This window comes from Sturnira hondurensis, unplaced genomic scaffold (assembly GCF_014824575.4).
Source record: "Sturnira hondurensis isolate 20B ecotype Veracruz unplaced genomic scaffold, ASM1482457v3 Scaffold0007406, whole genome shotgun sequence".
Lineage (NCBI taxonomy): Eukaryota > Metazoa > Chordata > Mammalia > Chiroptera > Phyllostomidae > Sturnira > Sturnira hondurensis.
Genome location: NW_028080037.1, coordinates 145,035 through 170,207, shown reverse-complemented (window position 1 = coordinate 170,207; position 25,173 = coordinate 145,035). Strand labels below are relative to the sequence as shown.

At 43.4% G+C, this 25,173-nt stretch overlaps 2 protein-coding genes across 9 annotated transcripts; one reads left to right on the top strand and one right to left on the bottom strand.

The window, feature by feature from the left end:
• Window positions 1-5,385, bottom strand: ZNF891 (zinc finger protein 891). The gene is made up of 3 exons (XM_037051799.1): window positions 5,277-5,385; window positions 2,016-2,886; window positions 1-1,727 (listed from the first exon to the last, which is right to left on the bottom strand). Exons 2-3 carry the CDS (start codon window positions 2,778-2,780, stop codon window positions 828-830), a joined length of 1,665 nt encoding a protein of 554 aa, XP_036907694.1. The 5' UTR covers window positions 2,781-2,886; window positions 5,277-5,385; the 3' UTR covers window positions 1-827.
• On the top strand, window positions 5,374-24,986 carry ZNF10 (zinc finger protein 10). Of its 8 annotated transcripts, none has more exons than XM_037051795.1 (6): window positions 5,374-5,750; window positions 11,556-11,705; window positions 15,963-16,052; window positions 17,827-17,953; window positions 18,319-18,414; window positions 20,859-24,986. In XM_037051795.1, exons 3-6 carry the CDS (start codon window positions 16,005-16,007, stop codon window positions 22,319-22,321), a joined length of 1,734 nt encoding a protein of 577 aa, XP_036907690.1. In that variant the 5' UTR covers window positions 5,374-5,750; window positions 11,556-11,705; window positions 15,963-16,004; the 3' UTR covers window positions 22,322-24,986. The 8 variants fall into 8 exon arrangements, 5 of the variants coding, with proteins under 5 accessions (XP_036907690.1, XP_036907692.1, XP_036907693.1 ...); XR_005067326.1 differs by lacking the exons at window positions 5,374-5,750; window positions 11,556-11,705 and adding an exon at window positions 12,267-13,630 and having other exon boundaries at window positions 20,859-22,611; window positions 23,936-24,986; XR_005067324.1 differs by lacking the exons at window positions 5,374-5,750; window positions 11,556-11,705 and adding an exon at window positions 12,267-13,630 and having other exon boundaries at window positions 20,859-22,619; window positions 22,724-24,986.
• The last annotated feature ends 187 nt before the right edge of the window (window positions 24,987-25,173 follow it).

Sequence of the window (25,173 nt, the reverse complement as noted above, 5' to 3'; positions counted from 1 at the left end):
CACACTCAATCCACTGAGCTACACCAGCCAGGGCTGCAGTCTTTTATTTTTTAATAGCATTATTGTATCTCATATACTGCTATGAAGATAACCAACAAGCTTATTTTTCCCACCTAAAGAGATGTCCAGATATGCCAGTACAGTGCTGGTCCAACTATTTAAAGATGTCTTTGAGGAACCAGTATCTTTATTCTACTCCATCCATAAGCCACAGTTGTCATTCTCACAGGCGCAAGATGGTTCCTTTAGCCCTAGGAATGGAAAATTGAAAGGGAGAGGAATGGGGAACGCAAAAAGGCAAAGAGAAAAAACAGACAGGTCTGTCACTAGTGACACCATCTATTTGGGGTTAATTAGGAGTGAGGGATATGGCTACACTTGGCTGTAAGGAGGCTGAGAAGTGTAACGGCATACTGGTCCTATGAGCCAAAACAGGGTCATCAGGATGGAAGTATGACCTTGGTTAATTGGCTACAGCAGGGCAGAAAGCAACTCTCAAGAAAATACTAATAAAGTACTCTCGTCCAGATATTCTAAATGTAATGCACTAAATTTAGAAACCAATGAGAAGGTAACTGAAAACCTTACGTCACATTACAAAATCATAATTCTAAACAGCTATGGATCAAAAAGTCGTCATAAATATTAGACAAGTAGAATTAAGAGAAAATAAACTAACATAAAGCAATATGTGTTACATAGGTAAAGGAGTTTTTAAAGGACTACATATGTAGCCTTAAGTGCTTATTTTAGAGAACAAAGACTGAAATAGTGAAACTGCGGTCCACCTTAAGACAATGAAAAAGGTGACTCCACATTCGAAACACTTACAGGGATTCTCTCCTAGTATGAATTTTCTTGTGTATGGTAAGTGAAGAATTCTGACTGAAGGCTTTGCCACACTGAATACATTCATAGGGTTTCTCTCCTGTGTGAGTTCTCACATGTCTCCTAAGGGAAGAGGAAACACTGAAGGTTTTCCGGCATTCTTTACATTCATAGGGTTTGTCCCCAGTGTGAGTTCTCCCATGCATTCTGAGGGATGAGAGACCACTAAAAACTTTCCCACAGTCTTTGCACTCATAAAGGTTTTCTCCGGTGTGTATTTTCTTGTGAACTGTAAGGTGAGAACTGGTGTTGAAGGCTTTTCCGCAGTCACTGCATTTGTAGAGTTTCACCCCAGTGTGTATTCTCTTGTGCACTATAAGGTAAGAACTTGTTCCAAAAGACTTTCCACAATGACTGCACTCATAAGGTTTCTCTCCAGTGTGAGTTCTCACGTGGGCCTTAAGAGAGGTTTTTTGACTGAAAGCTTTCCCACACTGAAGACACTCGTAGGGTTTCTCACCAGTGTGAGTTCGTATGTGTCTCTTTAGGGTTGAGGAATCAGTGAAGACTCTTCCGCATTCTTTACATTCATACTGCTTCTCGCCCATGTGACTTCTTCTGTGCAAAATAAGATTAGAAATCCTTCTGAAGGGCTTTCCACACTGACTGCATTCATATTGCTCTCCACTAGGAGACTGTTCCTTTTGCTTAAGGGGTGAATGATGACTCAAAGTTTTGCTTTTATTACATCCATAGGAATTTTCCACCATATCAAAATTATTTTGTATAGGCAGCATATTACAGTTGAAATATACACCATGTTTGGAGCACGTGTACTCTTTTTGTGCTCTCTGGACTCTTTCAAGATACCATCTATCATATTCATGTCTTTCACAGACCTTCTCACTCACCGAGTTCTCACGATTGTTTAGGATTGATTTATGCTTCAAACACTCAATAGTTAAGGAACATTTACGGCAATGTTTGCTGATGGAAACTCTGTTTGAAAAAGCAAGTTTTGATCTAAGTTTAGAGTTTTCTTCCAGTTCACGGCAGTCATAGTATCTCTCCCGATACCCTGTTTTCTTTTGGGTCAATGTCATTTGCTTCAAATTACCCTCTGGGATCCTGTGCTGTTTTCTGGTCTTATGGCATTCCCANCTATCATATTCATGTCTTTCACAGACCTTCTCACTCACCGAGTTCTCACGATTGTTTAGGATTGATTTATGCTTCAAACACTCGATAGTTAAGGAACATTTACGGCAATGTTTGCTGATGGAAACTCTGTTTGAAAAAGCAAGTTTTGATCTAAGTTTAGAGTTTTCTTCCAGTTCACGGCAGTCATAGTATCTCTCCTGATACCCTGTTTTCTTTTGGGTCAATGTCATTTGCTTCAAATTACCCTCTGGGATCTTGTGCTGTTTTCTGGTCTTATGGCATTCCCAATCTTTTATCAATTTGGAAGCCCAATCGTCCACTGTAAATCTTACCATTTCACCATCGGATGTTTTTCCCCCCCAAATATTCTGCTTTAGAGTTGACTCTTCGGTTGTAATTTGAATCTCCCAATCTAGACAGGTGCCTTCGGGGATTCTCCTTTTCACAGTTCTTATCTCTCCTTGTCCCGACTGGGAGATCACAGAAGGCTTGCATAACTGGTATGCCACTGAGGTGAGATTTATGTAGTTTTCCAACATAACATCTCTGTACATACTTCTCTGAGTGGAGTCTAGCATCATCCACTCCTCCTGCGTGAACTCCACAGCCACATCCTTAAAGGTCACTGGTGCCTGTACCCAGGTTGCTGGAAATCCAGCCACCATCCTTTCTTCCTCAGTGCTTCTCACGTAGAAACAGGCAGAGTCCTGCCCTGGCCAGCATGGAGCAGTTGGTTGAAACGTCCTCACATAAGCGAAGGGCTGTGGGTTCGTTTCCTGGTCAGGACACATACCTGGGTTGTGGGTTCAGTCTCTGATCCAGTGTGTGGGGGAGGCAACTGATAGATGTTCCTCTCAGACATTGATGTTTCTCTTTCTCCCTCTTCTTCCTCTTTCTCTAGAAACAATGCAAAAAAAAAGGTCCCCATGTGAGGATAAAAAAATTTTTAAAAAGAAACAGGCAGAGTCCTGTGCAGTCAGAACTCATTTGGTTGTAGGTCAACAGAGAGATCAAGATTATTTCTTGTTTCTCTGATCCAGTCAAGGCAATGATGCATTTCACTAAGCATCTTCCTTGTAGGTAAAGAGGCAGGTTCAGTTAAAAGAAAGAAATGTGGAAATAGGTACCCACTGGAGGCAAGGGGAAAAGAAAAAAAAGTCTTCCCCCTACTTCCCAGTAAGGTCTGACCAGCTTAAATCTTTATTGGGATTGTAATGACATGTAGTCTAGTTATCCTCGGCCACCTTCTGAAACTGTCATCTTGGTTATTTATACTGGCTTCTCCAGACTATTTCCCAGTCCAGGGTGGAAGAAGCATGCATTATTAAAAAGAAATTAATGATGAATAGAACCAGTCAAAAAAAGACATAGTTATTTAATTAAATTTCATGCATACTTTGCTACTTTTTAAGCTGTTCTGTTAATAGAAAAATAATTTCCCTGCTTCAAAGAAGTGTTTTCAGTAAATTTATGTATTCTACATATAACCTGGTTTACCTGAATAACCTCACATATGATTAATAGGACTGGTGATATGGCTGCTACTTTACTCGGGAATTGTTAAAGGAAGATATGTGGCTTTGAAATAAATGTTCATTTGATTATGTACCTTCATATAATCTCCCCAAAGTCCATATTTCCTCATGAGAAATCAGGCTAGCTAAAACTTGAACAGCATCAACAAAGAGGCATGAACTATGTTCCAAGCTTTGGGAGTGAGTGCTTAACAATATTAGATGGCACCCAGTAAAAATATATTTTAAAAATTCAACAAAGCTAAAAAAATATTACATGGCATAGAACTTTCCTGAGTAATTTTTATAAGAGCTTTATTAAAACAAAACCAAACAACACAGTGTGAATACGAAAGACAATGCTTGGAGCCTTTTTAAGGATCATAGCAAATCATTCAATAATTTGTTATGCGAGTATCTACACAGGTCTTGTGTTTTTTTTTTAAGGTTTATTTATTTATTTTACAGAGAGGGGAAGGGACAGAGAAAGAGAGGGAGAGAAACATCAATGTGTGATTGCCTCTTGTGCGCCCCACACTGGGGACCTAGCCTGCAACCCAGGCACGTGCCCTGACTGGGAATCGAACCAGCAACACTTTGATTTGCAGGCATGCACTCAATCCACTGAGCTACACCAGCCAGGGCAGGGCTCACTGTTTGAAGATGAGATGATAACCTTCAAATGCAAGCCTCCTACCTCAGCACTATACTTCAGTAGAGTTCAGTTTGAATGGACAGAATTATGGAATTGGCACTTTAATTTAGACAGGTAGGTTCTATGTCCCTAAACCAGAAACATATTTAACTGTTACTTTAGTGTATATCCTATAGAAATAGATTTGTCTGTTCCTGGAAAAAAGTTTCCAGGAAACAAGATCCAACACAGAGATGAGGGAATGGATGAGAGTAAAGGGAAGTCTCAGTATGCAAGTGAGCTGCATGTTAAAAAATAATCTGTAAACCCTCGCTGGTGTGGTTCAGTGGATTGAGCGTGGGTCCTGAGAACCGAGGTATCGCAGGTTCGATTCCCAGTCAGGACACATGACTGGGTTGCAGGCCAGGTCCCCATTGAGGGGCCTGCAAAAGGCAACCACACATTGATGTTTGTCTCCCTCTCTTTCTTCCTTCCTTCCCCTCTGTCTAAAAATAAATAAAATATTTTAAAAATTAAAAAAATGTTGAAAAGCAGAACTATTATTGTTAGTATAAAGTGACAATATAATGAACATTCTTGTACCCAGCACTCTATTAAACAGATCTGGAAATGGCATTTTTAAGTATTTCAGAATTTATCTCTGAATGATAAGAATCTTTCAAAAATCATAACCAGGATATTATCACACCTATTAAATTAGCAATGACTCAACATAAAAAAATACAGGCAGCGTTACCTTTTTTCTTATCTCCTGCTTTAAAAATTTTGTTTTTCTTGGATCCATAGTCCACCTAAGATTTATTAAAAAAAATTTTGCTCATATAATTTTAAGTCTCTTAAGGTTTGCTTTAGAGGAATCATATTCTGTGATGCAGCCCATGAACAGATTAAGACCCAGCAGCTCCCGGCGCAGGAACGCGCCCACTTGTTCGGCGCGCCGCCTGTCTCCGCGTCTCCCACCCCTGGTCCTCGGCTTCAGGCCTCTGCAGCCCCCGTTTCCCCAGCGGCTTTCCGGCCAGGGCCTCTCTGCTCACAGCAGAATTTGGGTGGCCGCTCCCGAGCGCCCCTCTCACTCGCCGCGTCTCCTCAGGGCCTACCGGCTCCACAGCAGCACTCACCTGTCGTTGAAACACCTGCCTCTCAGCGTCCGAACTACACGGCCTCCACCAGCAGACGAGACAGCCGCGCTGGGAGGACTGCAGCGCCCCGAAGCCGCCTGGAGGAGGGCGGGGCTCGGAGCTCTCGCGGGGACCGAGACTACGTTTCCCAGGAGCCCTCGCTCCGCCTTGCGGAAGGGTTCTTTGCGTCACGGCCCCGATTCTCGGTTCAGGGGCCACTGCTGCGAAGTGTGTGCGAGAGGCTCGGGTGGTGCGCGCGTGGACGGGCCGTGAGGGGTCTGGGCGCGCGCGTGAGGCGACGGGGACGTGCGGCGAAGCGCGGGGCTGTGCGCGGAGAGACCGCCCGGTTCTGCCGGCACTGCGGCGCCCCCTGCCCCCCGCCCCACACCCCGGGACCGTGCTCTCTTCGGAGAGCCGTTGCTGCCACCGTCGTGACGGGTTTGCTCCCGGTCGACCTTCCAGGGCTTCTCGCAGGTACGCGAAAATGCTGGGTGCGTGTGTACCTCGTAGTCGGCCGTGTGTGGACCCTTGTGGTGAGACCGCGGCTTCTGAGCCTCGTCCTGCTGGGGAGACGGTGATTTCGTCAGCGAGCAGTTTTTCTTCTTAACGGGGATGTTTTACCCCTTTGCACGAGGGGCTTCTTCGGGACGGCGTTCTGGATTCTTTGCGTAGTGTTCATGGAAACGTTTGTCGGGAATAACGACGGTACCCCTGCCGGTGACCTTGAGGCCTGTAATCTCGGTATTCTCTGTAATGCAGAACAAGGTTTCTTGTGCTGTTGCTTCCCCACGCCCCGACTGGGGCTGGCTGTTTGAAATTTCGTGTGCCGGCCTTTCTGGCATCTTCTGAAAATGGTCACGCTCCTGTCTGTTAGAGTAGGAAATTTCTCTATAGTAAAAAGTTACGTGTCTAGGAGAGATCAGCATGGTCACACTCGTTTTTAAAAATACATACTACTGGATTCTACTTGAGGGCATTGTGGAAGTTATGTGCCACCACCATTGATAACATAGGTCGACTTTTAATAAGTTTGGTAGCAGAAAGGGCTGGACAAATTTCTATTTCTCGGTTTAGTCTAAAAATATTTATTAAAATATCAGTCTTATCAATGCTTGCAGTGTTTAAGATCAGGCAGGTTTGTGTGTTGTCGTAAAACATAAACATCTGTAGCTCCTAGCTTCCTGTTCATTTTTGTTTTGTTTTGTTTTACTCAAATAGATGAACTGGTGGTGTGTACGTGTTTAACCCAGTTTTATTTTTCAAAGACACCTCAAATTATTATAATTTTATTTCCCTTTGATACTGGAGTTATTAAATAGACATGATATGTACCGTTCAACATCTAATAGAGAAGTCAAAGGAACATCTAGTAGGAATGTCAGGAGTCCATAGATCCCACCCAAAGTACATGGAGAGAGTGAAGAATTTCAATTCTGTGTATACTTTAATAGCAGAATATATCGTTTAAAGAAGGGGAAGTATGCCCTGGCTGGTGTAGCTCAGTGGGTTGAGCGTGGGCCTGCGATCAACCACACGATCGCGGTTCGATTCCCAGTCAGGGCACATGCCCGGGTTGCAGGCCAGTTCCCAGTAGGGGACTCACGAGAGGCAACCATACATTGATATTTCTCTCCTTTTCTCCTTCCCTTCCCCTCTAAAGATAAATAATAAAATCTTTTAAAAAGGGGGAAGTAAAGGCCCTGGCTGGTGTAGCTCAGTGGATTGAGCGCGGGCCTGCTAACCAGAGGATCGTGGTTCGATTCCCAGTCAGGGCACATGCCTGGGTTGCAGGCCGGTTCCCTGCAGGCCAACTCCCAGCAGGGGACGCACAAAAGGCAACCATACATTGATGTTTCTCTCCCTCTCTCCTTCCCCTCTAAAGATAAATAAATAAATAAAATATTTTTTTTTTAAAAAGGGGAAGTAAAAGGGGAGATAGGATGTTATACAGAATGTTACCTAACATTAGTCAGTTTAGAGATGTCGACTGCAATTACCATCTACCTGGGAAATAAATACTTTTTTAAAAAAATTTTATTTATTTATGTGTCTTTAGAGGGGGAGAGAGGGAGAGAAACATCAATGTATGGTTGCCTTTTGTGCATCCCCTGCTGGGAGTTGGCCTGCAGGGAACCAGCCTGCAACCCAGGCATGTGCCCTGACTGGGAATCGAACCCCAATCCTCTGGTTCACAGGCCTGTGCTCAATTCACTGAGCTACACCAGCCAGGGCCTACCTGGGAAATAAATACTTTTAAAAAAAACTTTTTTTAATTTACTTTATAGAGAGAGAGGAAGGGAGGGAGGAAGAGTTGTAGAGAAACAGATGTGTGAGAGATGCGCTCATTGGTTGCCTCTCACACACACCCAGCTTTGGACCTGGCCAGCAACCTAGGCATTTGCCTTGACCAGGAATGGAACTGGTGACCTTTTGGTTTCCAGGCGGATCAGTGAGCCAGGGCAGCCAGGGCAAGTACTTCTTTTCACATCATCTCAACACTCTCAGCCTTTCTCTGTGATCTAAGTGTGAGCTAATCTACTCCTCATCTGTTCCAATAAGATTTTCCTGTGTCTTACAAAGCTTCCTGGATGGTGAATTGCACTCATTTCTGCCTTTTCTTGAAAAATTTTCACTTGTTCTTTCATTCCTTCTCTCAACACAAATATCTGGAGCTCTTAGCGTGTGCCAGTCACAGGGCGAGGATTGGAGATACATATCTAAGTTAAATGAAGAGGTCTGTCTATCAGTGTGTCATATAAAAATTGTCTCAAAATTCTGGTTAGGACAGTATCTATTTACAAAGAATCAAGGACTACCTGGAAGAGAGATTACAAAATTATCCTTATTAACTAGTTAACTATGTATCCAACATGTTTGAGATAATCAGTTAACATCAAAGAGTTTATAGTAAAGTAAGTGAAAAGGAAATGTGTAGGTTAACAAATTGCTTGGTGTCCTCCACAAGTTAGCACATACCTTTGTAAGAGAAAGTCTATTCACAATGGGAAGGAATTACATAGCATTCATTTTTTTCAAGATTTTATTTATTTATTTTGAGAGAGGGAGAGGCAAAGTAACATCCATATGTTGTTGCCTCTCCTGCACCCCCTACTGAGGACCTGGCCGGCAACCCAGTCAAGTGCCCTGACTGGGAATCAAACTGCTGACCCTTTAGTTTGCAGCCTGCACTCAGTCCACTGAGCCACACTAGACAGGGCTAATTTTAACTAGAAATACGTCTGAACTAGGAGAAAACTTTAAAGCCTTACTAAGAGATATAAAATAAAAATAAAGGATCAGTAGGAAGAAGAACAGTTCTATTTTTAGATTAAATTCAGTTGTCAAGAATATATAACTGGGCCCTGGCTGATGTGGCTTAATTGGTTGGAGCATTCTCCTGTGAACATCACGCGGTTCCATCCTGATGTCTAGGTGGCTGGTTCTGTCCCTGATTGGAGCACATAGGAGAGGCAGCCAATCAGTGTTTCTCTCTCACATCGACGTCTTTCTCCCTTCCCTCCCTCCCTCCCTCCGTCTCTGTCTCTGTCTCTCTAAAATCAGTAAGCATGTCCTTGGGTGAGTATAAAAAAATAAAAAGAAAATGTAACTGGGATTTTTAAAAAGAACCCCCATGCACTTTGCTCTTTTCTTTATATCTTCAACTTATTAAAATGTTTTGAAAGTGGCTCATTTCTTCGTAATTTAGTGAGAAAATTTTCTTTTTAAAGGAGAAATACTACTAGAAATGATGTGTTTTCTTGGTTTTCATCAAGTAATTCAGGCACTGAAAGATTAGTTTAAAAAACATTTTAGGTTTTAAATAAAATGTTTATGTTAAGGGGAAAGAAGTTTCATGTTGTATTGGGTTGGCCAAAAAGCACTTAGTTGTCTTTAACTTCATTCAAAACAATTTTGTTAGATTATATTGTGATACTGTCATGTTAGTTTGCATTTGAAAGAACTTACCAAAATTGGTGAATTTTTATGTAGCCATTTTAATATTGGAGATGGAAGAAGATACATATTTTTGGCTTATTATGCTTTATTATTCCAAGAAAGGTAAAAATGGAACTGAAATGCAGCAAAAGATTTTTGTAGTGTGTGGAGAATGTGCTGTGACTGAGGAATGTGTCAAAAGTGCTTTGTGAAATTTCTTGGTACTATTGACATTTTAGCCCAGGAATTCTTTTCTGTGGCACGGTCTTAATGTGTTGGAAGATGTTTAGCATCAATCCTGGCCTTTCCCCACTAGAAGCCAATAGTGGGAGATAGTTGAAATACTCAGAATATCCAAATCAATAAAGTTATTGGTGAAAAAGAAAACTGTGTCTTTCATTTAATGGAAAAAGCTAAACGGACTTTTTGGCCAACCCAATATGTGTCTGTGACTTAGAACCAACACCACATGCATCATTTTTGCCCATCTCCACACAACACCTCTCTGTTGTCTCATCCTTGCTTTTTCTGTTCAACATTTTATTGTGAAAATTGTTGAACATACAGTTAAAAGAACTTTACAGTGAATACTTGTAAGCACTTCTAGACTGCCATTAATGTTGTAGTGAACTTATATTAGCATATACTTACCTGTCCCTTTCTTAATCAGTCTATCTTCTTTCCCCAATGTATTTCAAAGAAAACTGTAGACGTCAGTGTACTTTCCCTAGGTACTTCAGAATACATGTACATTATTAACTAGAATTCCATATGTGTTTAGCTTTTTCTTTTGATGTAAAATTCAGGTAAAATGGCCCTGGCTGGTGTAGCTCAGTGGATTGAGCTCGGGCCTGTGAACCACCCGATCGCGGTTCGATTCCCAGTCAGGGCACATGCCTAGGTTGCAGGCCAGTTCCCAGCAGGGGACCCACAAGAGGCAACCATTCATTGATGTTTCTCTTCTCTCCTTCCCTTCCTCTCTAAAAGATAAATAAATAAAATATTTTAAAAAATTCAGGTAAAATGAGTTGTAGAAAATGAAAGTGTACATTTGACGAGTTTTCATAGATGCACCATCTTTCCTTTTGTATCTCTACATATGTCTTTGCCATCTCTGCTGGCCCCAGAGACCTAACTGTGTGGCTGCTGGGTCCTTTGCTGATCATTTCTTGCCCTTTGCGAATGCCAAAATCTCATGAACTTACTCAGAGTAGAAACAGATCCTGTTCTCTTTTATTAAGAAGCATGTACTCCATACACCTGAGTGAAGCGTGGTCAACAGCTAGGCCTTGCCTCTGGGTTTTGGCCCACAAGTATTGGGTCTTCAAACAGAGACCTGAAGACAGACACTTTGGAAGAAAAAAGGCATATTTTCATTGTGGGTGCTCATTGAGTATTTGACAGATACCAGAGGGAACAAATAGGAAGGGCAGAGCACTGTGCTAGCCTCTTCTGGGATTTAAAATGAGATGATCCCAATTTTCATATGGGAGGCAGATAAGTAAATCGTGGTGGCCTGAGGGAGAGTGTTGGATTGCTGGAAGCACCAAAAGCTGTCCATGCTGACTGCAATTTTCAACCTGTGTGCCACAAGAATTTTTAAAACATGCAGTATCTGACTATTGAGTCAGGGGCACTGACCTCTTTTCCCTTAGATTGTCAACTGAAAAAATGACAGCAACCCTGACTGGTGTGGCTCACTGGGTTGGACATTTTTCCGCAAAGTGAAAGGTTGCCGGTTTGATTTCCCATCAGTGCGTGTGCCTTGGTTGTGGGCCAGGTCCCTGGTTGGGGGTGTGGAAGAGGCAACCGATGGATGTTTCTCTCCCTCTCCTTCTCCCTCCTTTCCCTTCTTTCTAGAAATAAATAAATAAAATCTTTAAAAAATAACCAGTAAGGACAAGGCTCTGTGCCTGGCATCAGAGACCTCACTCCCTGTGGACACAAGCCCCTGATCAGTGAGTTCTGGCGCGCTCTCTACCTTTGTTAAGCACGTGTTGCTCCTTGTCATAGGGACTGTGGAAGTAGAAAGGAAGAAACACTAGCCTTTCCGGCGAAATTAGGGAGTGACACAGAAAGGGGGGCGTTCAGTCTTGCAGAATAAGTAGAGTTTTTGCCAAGAGGCAAGAAAGGGAACAGCATCCCTGGTATAAGAATAGCACGTAAAGATGTTGAGGCTGTTCAGGTAGGTAACCATGGTGATAGTTTGATGGAACATTGAGGGCTAAGGAGGTAGAGAAGGGCCCAGCCACAAAAGGTCTTGCTGAGAACTCGGTCGATTTTCCTGTCAGTTCTGAGAGACCAACAGAATTTTAATCAAGGAGTGGAACTTGTGTTTTACAGAGATGCTGCGATGTACACACTCAAGGGAGTGGGAGAGATGGAAGGCAGAGAAGCCAAGTACCATGTCTAAGTCAAGAATTCTGAGGGCTTGACCCAAGGCCATGGCAGTGGAATGCAGTGTGAGAGATACTTAGGAGAGCAGATTCACAGGTAATACTGAATGGGTGTTAAAGAGGACAAAGTCTAGAAACACACGAGCGTTGTTGGGTCACTAGGTGTCAGTTTTCCCTCCAGAGTGAATGTGTTTTACAGGGAAGGTGTTCCAGAATGGGAGAGGAATTACTCCGGGAGGGGGTAGGGTTGGCAGTACTCCCGTTTCAGAGTAGCTTGAAGTGTTTGTGAGTGACCAGTTGGAGTCTCTCTTTATCCTCCTTCACATTGTTAGAACTAGCTATTTTCACAGAAAGTTCCAGGCAGCACTTTTGGCCATTTGGGCAGAGTAACTATTGCATTTCATACTCTGCAGGCCTTGCTGCCTGTGCCATGGCCAAGCTGGCTCTCACCACAGTGGGGTCTGAACAAGCCACTTTCTTTTGACAACTCATAGCTCTCAACTTCATGGTCTCTGCTTGGTTTAGCTGATATCTTGGGTGGCATCATTTTTCTTAAAGGTTTATTTTTTATTCTTATTCTAGGGGCAGGGAGAGAGAAACAGTGATGTAAGAGAGAAACAGCAATCATTTGCCTCCTGCACGCACCCCACCCAGGGATGGAACCTGCAACCCAGGCATGTGCCCTGACTGGACATCGAACTGGGGGTCTTTTGGTGTCCAACTGAAAGGATGATGCTCCAACCAACTGAGCCATGCTGGCTGGGGCTTGGGGGGCATCATTTATTAATTTAAGGGATTTACGCCTTTCAAAACATTTGAAATAAGAAATAGCAAGATCACTTTATTTGCCCCATGCACATGGAAAATAATGAAATGCCAATAATCTCTCTAGCTCTCTGGTTTGTGGTACAAGGATGTAACTCAGGAGCAGCCCGATGGAAGAGATGCCTAGGGCCAGGTGTGTGGGGAGGGGCCCGGGGCCTTTAAGCCTCCCCAGGGCGCCACCCTCTCGCATCCCGACATGGCCGCCTCCCGGAAGCTTTCAGGCATTTTCTTATCAGACGAATAATCCTTATCATATATCTGGCAGTGTTCTGTGTGTTTTACAGATATTGACTCAGTGATCATAATAACTCAGTGAAGTAGGACTATTTTGTCCCCATTGTACAGATGAAAGGACTCTGATACTGAAAGGTTAAGAAACCACCTTGTAGGTAATGGAGCAGGTTTTCGAATCCAGGCAGTCTGGCTGCGGGATCCTTGCTGTTAGGCACAGTTAGAGCTATGCATCTGAGGTTAGGGGACGAGATTGGGTTAGAAGACAGTGGTTTATTCATTATAGGCGGAACACTTGGTCCTGTTGTGTATCTTGTAGTGGGGATAGACAGTGGGGACAAAGCAAGATGTGCCGTGTCCTGAGAGTGCCCTGGGGCTCACTGAAAATCGAGACTGGAAAAGACTGAGGATTCAATGTTTAAGCTAATCATGATTTTTGAAATCATTAGAGAAGAATAAGAAGTACCATAGAGGAAGACTAGGTGCAGGAGGAAACGGTCTATAAAGAACTTCAAGAACATTTGAGAGGCCAGCAGTGCCCGTTGTAACAGGGGTCAGTGGTGAGGCTTGTTCACCGGCATGCGGGCAGAAGCCATAGTGCTTTTATTTACATTAATATGCATAGAACTGAAATGGAAATGATTAACATCTTCAGAAGGCAAAGTGGGTAAATCATATAAAGAAAACAAGATACAGAAAAACTATACATGTAGACAGAGCAAAAATACTCAAATAGTAATCAAAATATGGAAATTCAAAATATAGCCTAAATTTAAAACAAGTTAAAAATACAATGTTTATAAACTTCTGTTTCTGGCCAAGATGTAGTAACAGGGAGTGGATTTACCTTCTTGCCCAAACAACCCAACAACAACAAAAAGACAAAGTACATGAGACAGTTGTTGGAAGACGCTGGATGTCAGACAGTGCAGGACAGGCATCCCTGTGAGATGGAAAACCAACGAGGTAAGCCCTCTGATCGCCTCAGTTTATTGCCTGAGAGGCTTTTCAGGTTACAGCAGAGGACGGAGAAACTGACGTGGAGCCCAACAGTCTGCCTGTGTCAAGGACATGGAGCTGCGATTCTGGGAGAGCACAGCAGCTGGAATCCGTGGGACAGACACCAGAGAGGGCAGAGCTGCAGAGGGTCTCCCGTGAGTTAGCAGATGGCAGATCGCAGGTCAGCGCACACGTGTGAGGAAACGACCTGAGGCCAGTGAAAGAGGGTGAGAGGGACTAGTACCCAACGTTCACATGGGTAATACTGCCTGTTACTACTCTCCAGACTGGGAAAAACGAGTAAGTCCCAGAGTATTGGGAGGGAGCTTTTTCTGTAATGCCCGGAAAGGAAAAGTCACTGTCTACTTCAAATCCTGTAGTCAGCAAAAGTCTATTTCAACAACAAAGGTAAATCAATGGATAGAATGGGAGGAAATATTTAGAAATCATATATATATATCTAATAAGAGTTTCATATCCACAATATAGAAAGAACTACAACTTATCAACAAAAAGACAAATGACCCAGTTTAAAAATGGGCAAAGAACTTGAACAGACATTTCTCCAAAGAAGATAATACCAATGGCCAAAAAGCACATGAAAATAATGCAAATTAAAACCACAACGATATATCACTTAACAATTACTGAGATGGCTATAATAATTTAAAGAATGGAATAACAACACATATTGGGAAACTTTGTATATTGCTGGTGTGCATGTAAAATGATGCAGCCGTAATTGAAAGGTTTGGTGTGTCCCCAAAAACCTAAACAAAAAAATTTACCATGTGACACAGCAATTCCCTTCCTAGGTGTATGCCCAGAGGAATTGAAAGCAGGGACTCCAGCAGAGTCCTGTGTGCCAGTGTTCATTATCACATTTGTCACAATAACCAGTAGAAACAACACGGATAAATGGATAAACAAAAGGTGGTGGTTCCAGACTGGAGTGGACCTCAGCCATTAAACAGAATGAACTTCGTATGCCCGCTGCATCAGGGATTAACCCTGAGAACATGCCAAGTAAAATGAGCTAGGCAGAAAAGCACAACTATTGTATGCTGTACTTACAGGATATTTCTAGAACAGACAAATTCATAGGAACAAAGTACAGTGGATTAGAAGTTTTCGAGGTTTGAGGGGAGGGAGGCATTTTCTCAGTGTTTAGGAATATATGCTTGTGGTGAGGAAAAAGCTTTGGGGTTAGAAGTGACGGCTGCACAGCGTTATGGACGTGGTTGGTGCTGCCGAGTCGTGCACGGCAGTGGTTAACACAGCAGGTTCGTTGTGTGTATTTCACCATGACTTTAAAGATGAATACTGTGATACGCCAGAACGCACTGATTTTGTACTCTGTGGGTGAATTGTATGATATGGGAGTTGAATCTCAACAAAGCCGTTTAAAAAAGATACAAAGGCAAAATGAAGACATTGTCACATTTACAAAAGTTGAAACAATTTGTTACCTGCAGAAACTTATTACAAGAAATGTTTAAAGGTGTCATTCAGGGAAAAAGGAAATGAAACCAAGTGGAAATCACTATCTACCAGAAAGAATGACAGGCAGTGCCAAGTACTTAAGTAAATGTATATTTATTTCTTAATAGATAAGTACCATTAAAAGGTAATTGGCCAGGCATTAGTGTGACAAATTTCCACAAGTTTAGCAGCTTCAAACGGCACCCACTTACTAGCTGACAGTTCTGTGGGTAGAAGCCTGATGTAGTGTGGGTTTTCTGCTGGGATAGCCAACAGCTCATATCAGGTGTTGGCTGGTCTGCGTTCCCAGACCAGCCAACATCTGGAGGGTTTGGGGTCGCGTCCACTTCCACACTCACTCGAAGTTCCGCGTGGCTACAGGACAGGTCCTGTTTCCTTGCTCTGGCTGTCCGCTGGGTGCCACACTTCCTGCCCCCTGGCACCTTCCACCTTTAGGCCCTCAATGCACATCATGTGTGTCTTGTACTTCGAATTGCTTCTGCAATCAGTTGGAGAAAACACTTTTTTTACCTGTAAAGTAAGGATGCTAGATCAAGTCAGGTTTGGGGTTTTCGTTTGGTTTCCTCAGAAAAAGAGAATTTGTAGCAGTAGAACAGTTTGATTCCAAATGAGATTTGGCATTGAACTCTGGAGGTCAGGGGCCACAAGGCAATCTACCTACCTCTTCTCTTCCTCTTCTTGGGAACTGTGGAATGTCTGTGAGGTTCCTCTGTGTGGTAAGAGGGCGTCTGGGCTGAGGGTTTAGGAAACATCCCAGCCACAGCAAACTTACGTCAGGTTTCCTTCCTTTCCCCAGCTTTGCCTTTTCAGGTCTGTCATTACTCTGGAAAGCATCGTCATGAACGCGGAGGGCGTGGAGCCCAAGTCACTGGCTGCCCGGTCCCCTGTAAGTTGAGCTGCCTGCCTTCTTTGTTTTCCAGCTGAGAACCTCTTTTTGCTTAGGTTCTGAAGTTTGGCTGCAACTTCAGAAATTGTGTTTCAGACACTGTCCTCTGGGACACTAGCACCGCTTTGTTCGTTTTATTTGCAGAAGTAGTTTTACTTCCTTCTATATCAAAGAAACAAGTTTATCAGTCACGTGGGCAGGAATCATTGAGGTAATATTGAGGAATGAAACCCTCCCTGTTTGTCCACAGCAGGAACTGAGCCCATAGCAAGCTTCCTCCTCCAAAAAAAGATGAAAGAACCGAGAATGGTGGTACCTGTCAGGGTTTCTCTAGTCCCTGGCTGTCCTGGGTGTGGTTTCGGCTGTCTGAGCTCGTCTGTGGTGGTGGTTGGGGAGGGGGGGGCGTTCAGAGGAACTCAGGGGCAAGTAACATGATAATCAAGGGGTGATGCGACCCAGGCAGGAAGAGCTACGAGGAGGAAGGGGCCTGTGGGAGCAGCGTGCCCCGAGAGACTAGACCGGGGACGGGGCTCCCTGACCCCAGGCAGCTTCTTCCCCACAGGGTTCCTCTCTTGTCACCTCTGCGTACATGGAAAGCCCCACCAGAAAACGATGCAGGTTCTGTCTCAACTGTCCTCCATGGTTAGAATGATTTAAGAGAAGGAACTTAGCTTATTATATTTACTGTTTTGTTGCTTCTCTTGAACTCCTGGGATTAAAGTTTCTCTGTGGTGTAGTGTCCCTTCTGCCGGAAGGGTCTGCCTTTCTCCTGTCTTGGAGCAGGTCTGCTGGAGACAGGCGCTGTTAGTTCTACTTCCTTAGGGATGCATTTGCATCATCCCTGACAAATACGATCATTGGGCATGGAAATTCGGGCCTGACGGTTGTTTTCTTTCAGCATTAAGATATGTTATGTTACTGTCTTCTGACCTTTAAGGCCTTTGATAAGAAACCCTTAGTTTTAGCACTGGCCTGCGAACCAGAGGATCGAGGTTCGATTCCCAGTCAAGGCACATGCCTGGTTGCAGGCCGGTTCCCAGCAGGGGACTCACAAAAGGCAACCACATATTGGTGTTTCTCTCCCTCTCCTTCTCCTCTAAAGATAAATAAATAAATAAATAAAATCTTTAAAAAAAAAAGAAACCCTTCGTCATTAAATTAGTTCCCCCCCCCATATGCAGTCATTAGTTCTCTTTGATGTGGCCTTAAAGGCCTTACTTCTTTGTCTTTTGTTGTTGTGTTTTGTCAAATTGTTTTGCTACTAGAAGAATATAATGCCATCTTCATTTTTATGCCAGTAGATATTTAGAGAAAATGTTTTAGATAATTATTTTAGGCCATAAAACATGGCTAGCTTGGCCTGTTAAGCATTAAGTTGCTCTGAACTCAAGACTGTTTTCCTCTCTTTTCCTGTCTTGAATTATGTTCTTTATTTCACGTAGTATAAACATAGATTAACTTTGGGTTTCTGGTTCTCTTTGCTATAACTGTTTATAGTAAACTTGATTTAAAAAAAAGGGTTCTGACAGTTTCTAACCCTAAGGCATAACAGAACTGGTTTTAGGGCTGTGGTCATCTAATGCACCTAAGAGCTGCTGTTCCTGTAGGACTTGACCAGCATCCGGCATAAATACTCCTGACTCCTGGGGTAAAGTCTGGTCCACCCTCTGTCCCTGCACCAGCACTGTCTACCTCCTCTCTCTTTCTGTCAGTGTTCAGGGAAGGGAGGGCAGCGATACCCACCAGGCTTACTACAACTTGTTTCATGGTGCAGACACTAGTGACCTTCAAGGATATACACGTGAACTTCACCAGGGAGGAGTGGAATCTCCTGGATGCCGCTCAGCAGATCATGTACAAAGACGTGATGCTGGAGAACTACAAGAATCTGGTGTCCTTGGGTAAGCCTAAGCTCTGTTTTGGAGATGCACTCCCTGCAGTGATTTTGGTTCTTCATTGATAAACAGCTGTGGACCCTGAAGCGTGTGTCAGAGTGTGAGCTTCAGTTCAGGGACCTGATTTCTTCAGTGCATAGAACATCATTTTTGTACTCTGGCTTTTGTGAAAAAGAAATTGTTTTTGTTTGTCGGATTTGTAAAAAGACACATTTTGCTGCCTCTGTAGCTTCACCTTCTCTGCTCTTCACAGTTTCCCAGGGCTTTGAAGGGCTTGGGGGTCCGGGTTCAATCTGGGATGCTTCTCTGTGTCCACAGGGACACAGAGCTCCCCAATCCTTGCCCGATTCTTTATCTTTCACTGTGACCAGGACACCAGCTTCCCAAGCCAGACGTGATCCTCCAGTTGGAGAAAGGGGAAGAGCCGTGGCTGGTGGAGAGAAGGATTCGCCAAGACACCCATCCAGGTAAGGACCAGAGAAGAGACGTTGTGGGCGGTAGCCTAGATGACCCCTTGGGCTAGCATCTCTGGAGATAGTGGTTACTGGTCTCATTTCTGAGAAATTTCACTTTATTTACCCTCTACTTCCCCCAGCTAGTCTTTCCACAGTATTGGCATTTGCATACATAGACAATAGTGTCTTGCTTCTTGATTAAAATTATCTGTCTCTCAATGTGGTTGCTTTGATCCCTGCTTAGTATCACCAACTCTAGCGTCCCCATTCTGTTCCCATTTTTCACAGAATCCATTTTTCTCTTTGCCTGTCTCTTCCCTTTCACGTGGCCCCTTCCCACAGCCTCTCCGTTAGGCTCTGCAGTGGGACCCCAGCACCTGCCACCTAGGAAACCGAGGCAGCGCTCACCTGTGCCCACTGCTTCGTTCTCCTGTCCGGGACTGCTGCTCTCACCCACCTCTGTTCTCAGCCCGTGCTGGCTTCTTATGTAGTGTTTTTTCAGTCTATACCTATTTTGTTTCAATCGTAGCACATAAAATGCAAATCATTTTGTGGATTTCTGACAGCACTTTTTTTCTCAGCTTCCCTGTGTATGGAGAGTCGGCCTTCTAGGTTAAGAAATAGAAAGTAGTTTTTTGTTTTCCTCCTCCTCTATTCTCTATAATCGATCTTTCTCCTGATCTCTCTTTCTGAGCTCCAACATTCAAACATTTTTCTCTTCTGACCTCACGGGTACTGCTTGTCTGAGTCATGCTGTAACAAGCTGACTTCACATGTGCAGAACAGCCAGGACACTTGCCGGTGACGCTCTCTGTGTTTCTATCCACATCGAGCTTTCTGAGCCCAGAGCAGCCTGCGGGTGTTTCTGTCTGACACAGAACGTGTGTGCCTGGGTGTTTCCCTCCATCTCGGCCTTTGCATGCGATGTCAGCAAAGTCCGTGAGAGTTAGCTGGCCTGTAAGTTTCTCCTCAAGTCCTTTCTCTGTGAAAGCTTTGTAACTTCTCATCAAGTACAGGTCTCTTCCCTTTCCAGGCCTCCACTTTGGTTAAGTTCACAGCAGATTCTTGATTGACATCATTCCATTCACATTGTTTCGTGACAGCATTGATGCAATGCCATAGGATATAACTGTTGTTTACGTCAGTTAGCCTAGGGTGAAAATTGTTTTGTTATATGTCGTTTTGCCTAAAGTTGCAGAACCCATCAATGATGGTGAAGACTTACTGCATTTTTTTAAAGATTTTATTTATTTATTTATCTTTAGAAGGGAAGGAGAGAGGGAGAGAAACATCAATGTATGGTTGCCTTTCATGCGTCCCCTGCTGGGAGTTGGCCTGCAGGGAACCGGCCTGCAACCCAGGCATGTGCCCTGACTGGGAATCGAACCGCGATCCTCTGGTTTGCAGGCCCGCGCTCAATCCACTGAGCTACACCAGCCAGGGCTCTTACTGCGTTTTTAAATATCATAAACACTTTTTGACTTTTTTTTCCATTTGGTCTTACAAGCAGGTATACCAAATTCCTGTTTCAATGGCAAGTCTCTGAATACACTGTTAAGAACTTGATCAGTCAACTGCTCTCAAAAACACATATGGGAGACAAGATTGTTCTCTGTTTTCTTTCATTTGCCTATTACTTTCTTTCTTTCTGTCTCTTTTTCATTCATGTGCTCATTTGTTTAGCAAGTTTTCCTGGATGTGTGTTGACAAGTATCCAAAAAATAATTGACTAGATACAGTTGTTTAGATTTTTATTGAGAGTTTGTTATCCAAAGAAATACTAAAACTCTACATGCTTAAACACATGTAACACCTACAGTCTTACACAGCAAATACTACTGTCCTGGGGTTACAGATAACCGAAATGATTTTTGTCAACTTGTCTAAATCCAGCACTGGTTGTTCAAAGGTGAGATTAGCACCTGTGTCTGGGTCACTTCTGTGTGGTAGCCCTTCCAGCCCACCACCTGGCCCCCATGAAGTTCATTGTGTCAGCCGTCTGGGCGTTATGCTGCAGTGAGAGGTGCTGCCTGACATGGCTGCGGTTGTGATTCGGGAACATTAAACTGGCTGTCGTGTGAAAAAGGCGTGTCGGGGAGTGCTCGGCAACAGTAGACACGTGGGTTCCTATGTCCTTCCTGGTCAGATTAGAACAAGGGAGCGCAGCCTTTCCTGTGGGATTCCCTTCGCCGACTCCCTCACCACTGAGCATCCTGACCCTGCCTGTCACACCCAGCCCAGGGGCTCCTCCTGGCTCTCTCTGCTCCTTGTATGTACCGGGTTGCCCGGCACATTTCCTGTTTACTGCTGTGTTCCTCCCTTTCTCATTCCCATGCAGGTTGTAGAACTATGTCTGAAAGCACCTCTGCATGGCTTACGTACTTGGTCTCCACATATACCCACCATTCTAATGTTAGTACTTTTTTAGTTATACAAAGCTTTTTCATTTCTTTCAGATTGGGATGCTGCAGTTGAAATTAAGCCAACTTCCAATACGAGCATTTCTAAAGATAAACAACCCTATGACATTAAAATGGAAGGAATGGCAAAGAGTGATCTCTGGTATCTGTCATTAGAAGAAGTCTGGAAGTGTGAAGACCAGTTGGACAAGTATCAAGAAAACCAGGAGAGGCATTTGAGGCAAGTGGCATTCACCCAAAAGAAAGTACTTGCTCCAGAGAGAGTCAGTGACAATGGTGAATTTGGGGGAAACTGTCTCCTTCCTGCTCAACTGGTACTGACAGAGTACTTCCATAAACACGAGTCACGTGCTAAAAGTTTAAAAGATGGTTTGGTTTTCAGAGGTCATCAGGAAAGCTGTGTAAGTAACAGCAGTGAATGTGGCCAACCCTTCTGTCAGAACATTCACCTCATTCAGTTTGCAAGACCTCAGACAGGAGATAAATCCTGCAAATGCCCTGATAATGGTAACTCTCGTAGTCGTGACCTATCCCTTGGTGTATCAAAGGGTACACATAGAGAGAAACCCTACGAGTGTAAGGAATGTGGGAAGTTTTTCAGCTGGCGGTCTAATCTGACTAGGCACCGGCTCATTCATACTGGAGAAAAACCCTATGAATGTAAAGAGTGTGGGAAATCCTTCAGCCGGAGTTCTCACCTCATCGGACATCAGAAGACTCACACTGGTGAGGAACCCTATGAGTGTAAAGAATGTGGGAAATCCTTCAGCTGGTTCTCTCACCTTGTCACCCATCAGAGAACTCACACAGGAGACAAACTGTACACGTGTAGTCAGTGTGGGAAGTCTTTTGTTCATAGCTCCAGGCTTATTAGGCACCAGAGAACTCATACTGGAGAGAAACCTTATGAATGTTCTGAATGTGGGAAATCTTTCAGACAGAGCACACATCTTATTCTGCATCAGCGAACTCACGTTCGAGTGCGGCCCTATGCGTGTAATGAGTGTGGGAAGTCGTACAGCCAGAGATCTCACCTCGTCGTGCATCATAGAACTCACACTGGACTGAAACCCTTTGAGTGCAAAGATTGTGGCAAATGCTTCAGTCGAAGTTCTCACCTTTTCTCCCACCAGAGAACCCACACCGGAGAGAAACCATATGAATGCCCTGACTGTGGCAAATCCTTCAGCCAGAGTTCTGCCCTCATTGTACATCAGAGAATTCATACTGGAGAGAAACCATATGAATGTTGTCAGTGCGGGAAAGCCTTCATCCGGAAGAATGACCTTATTAAGCATCAGAGGATCCATGCTGGAGAAGAGACCTATAAATGTGACCGGTGTGGAATCCTCTTTAGCCAGAGCTCTCCACGAATAGTCCATCAGATCGCTCACACTGGAGAGCAGTTCCTAACATGTAATCGGTGTGGGTCAGCGCTTGTCAACAACCCTGACACTATTAGATACCAGACAAACCGTATTAGAGAAAGTACTTATTAATGTAATGAACGTGGAAAATTTTTCAGAAAGAACAGTAACTTTATATTTAGCTTTGGAGAACTCCTAGAGAGGAACTATGCCGATATAGTCCACGTGGAAGTGCTTTCAGTCTCGTTGCCACCCTTTTTCATGCTAGACGCTTGGTCTTGGAGGGGGAACCCCACAGATTGCACTTTAGTACCCAAATGCATTAGATTTTATTCTTTCCACAAACTTAAGGAAGGAGTTGGCCTGAGAGCATTGTTGACCAAGCTCTGACCACTAAAATCTGATAAGGAACCATTAAGTAGGTGAGTTGTTGAGAGATGATCGGGCTTTCTTACCTTTTTTAAAAAGTGAGTAAATAGTGATAATGCTGCTTCCAAAAGGTAAATGAGAGTTGTTGCTGAGAAGAACAAAAAGTTGACAGCTATTGTAACAAAAGATGGAAAATAATATTCCAGTGAATTGACAGGCCATTTTACTCTCTTCTTGATACTTAATGTTGTGTAATCTGTTGTGTGTGTCTGATGTGACCACATTTTGGTTAGCCAGGAAAATGAAAATGCTTATAATGGAAAACAACACATTTGCTAGTAGTACCCATCGTCAAATATATTTGCATGTGGGCAAGAACTGAAAAAGTATCTAGGGATAAATGAATAGAATGGATTTGTTAGATAATGGGATAATGAATGCATCTTACAGTTTATTTGGTGTTACTGTAATACTTTAATGAAGGTATTTTTAAATATAAAAAAGGATATCTAGTCTCTTTATTCCACCATTAAGGAAGCTTAAGAAGCACCTAATAGCAAACTTTGCCATTAATTCTAAGTTATTTTGGATTATAGAGTTGTACTCTTTGAACAGGGTGCCGAAGACTCTGTGAATTTGAAAATAGTGATTCTCTGGACATTGGGACCTAGAGAAACTTGGGGTATTTCGGACACACCAGGGAGGGTCTCCATTTGAGTGGAGCAGGCGCCTGGGTAACTCTTGGAGCACGTTTGCTCGGGGTGTAAACACAGCACTAGCCAAAGCACCTTCCTTCCAAAGTGATCTTTTGTCTTTATAAGGAAGACTTGGGCCCTGGCCAGTGTGGCTCAGTTGATTGGGCCTCATCCCACAGATGAAAAGGTCACAAATTCAATCCCCTGTCAGAGTACGCGGCTAGGCTGAGGGCAAACAAGCGATGTTTCTCCCTCACATCGATGTTTCTGTGCCTCTTCTTCCCTCTCAAATCAATAAGCATGTCCTCAGGTGAGGATAAAGGAAAAAAAAAAAGCAGACTTGGTGGTTGAGAACGTTAAGCTTAGATTAGACTTAAGTTCAAAGCCCAGCTCTGCCCTAAGTTGGCCGGGCAGACTTAGGCTGCCCAGCTCCTCTGCCAGCCTGTGGGTCTCCTGGAAATTAGGGGTAATGCTACTCACCTTGGAGGGTTGTGGCGAGAATTAAATCAGCAAACGTGCAGACAGTTTGGAATGGTGCCTGGCTGAGTGCTTTACACTCACTAACTGTGATTACTAACGCTGTTACTGCTTCATCCTCGTGCCGCTTAAAACGTCCTGAGTGCTGATAAGAACTCCTTGGATTCTCAATTCCCTTCCAGTCATACATGTTTTTCCCTTTTAGATACATCAGAATTTATCAACCTGAGGATATCACTGACCCATAGTGGGTGTATGGATTCATTTCTGAGGATCAGTTAACAAATTTTAAAATTTTATGCAAAGTCATTGTGTTCATGCAAAGGTTTTTCTCTTCTTGGGAGAGGATCCTAGTCTACAGATTCTCTGGTAAGTCCGTGATTTGGGAAGAGAATCTGTCTGAATTCTGTTTTATTGTATAAATGGCTCTCTTGTGTGTAGGGACTGACCATTATTTGCCATTTTCTAGCAAACAAAATATCTGTTAAATGCTCAGTGATTGGTTTTTGAATGATAAATATTGTTGAGACCAAACAAAATCTTTATGTCTTTCCCAGGAGAAAAATCTAGAAATGATTGTTAGCGTGATGAGACAGCAGAACTACAAGGAGCATGGGCTGTGTAACTCGTGCTCTTCATGGTGCCGCTGAGACACTGTGCGATGGCTCGGGGCCTCACGTTTTGAGTGAAGTCAGACCCCGCCCTGGATCGCAGGTCCCTCGACCACTGCTGCGCTCTCAGTGCTCGTGTGCCATCGACACACGTGACATGTTCCTCTGAGAGCCGATTTTCATCGTAAGCAGTGGCTCTCTGTGGGAATGGAAGAGTAGCTCCTTCCCTGAGCCCCGTAGGCTTCCTGATAGCCAGTGGCTCGCTCTTTCTCAGCTGTGGAATGGAGGTGTTACTGGTGTCTACCTCAGAGAGTCGCGTGGGTTAGTGTGGTAAGGTGTGTAATGTGCTTACGGCAGTGCCCGGCACATAGTAGGTACTGTAGGTGTTGTAATGTGGGAGGGAGATGTGTCTGTGGGTGATCAGTGAAATGTTACTTACGATAGTGTAAAATTTACAATATATAAATGTATAATAGCAGGATGGTTATTTATAGTATATCTATGTAATATTATGCAAAGAGAAAGTTTGGTAACTTAGGAAAAATGTTGATGCTGTCATGTGCTTTTTCCTAAAAAAGCATTATAAATAATTGTCAATGTGGAATAAGCTCAAATATGTAAAAAAATAAATGAACTGTAAAAAATGGAACTTGCTCAGAATTCTAAGGAACTTTGTTAGGAGATTAATTGCAGTTAACCTACATATTAGGAGATTTGGCATTTGAAATCTTTTTAACTTTTCTGTTCTTTCAAAAGTCTCTTTAAAGAATACCTGTTATTTTTAGGACCAGGAAAAGGACCAGGAAAATTAGTCTTGAAGGTGATGGAATAT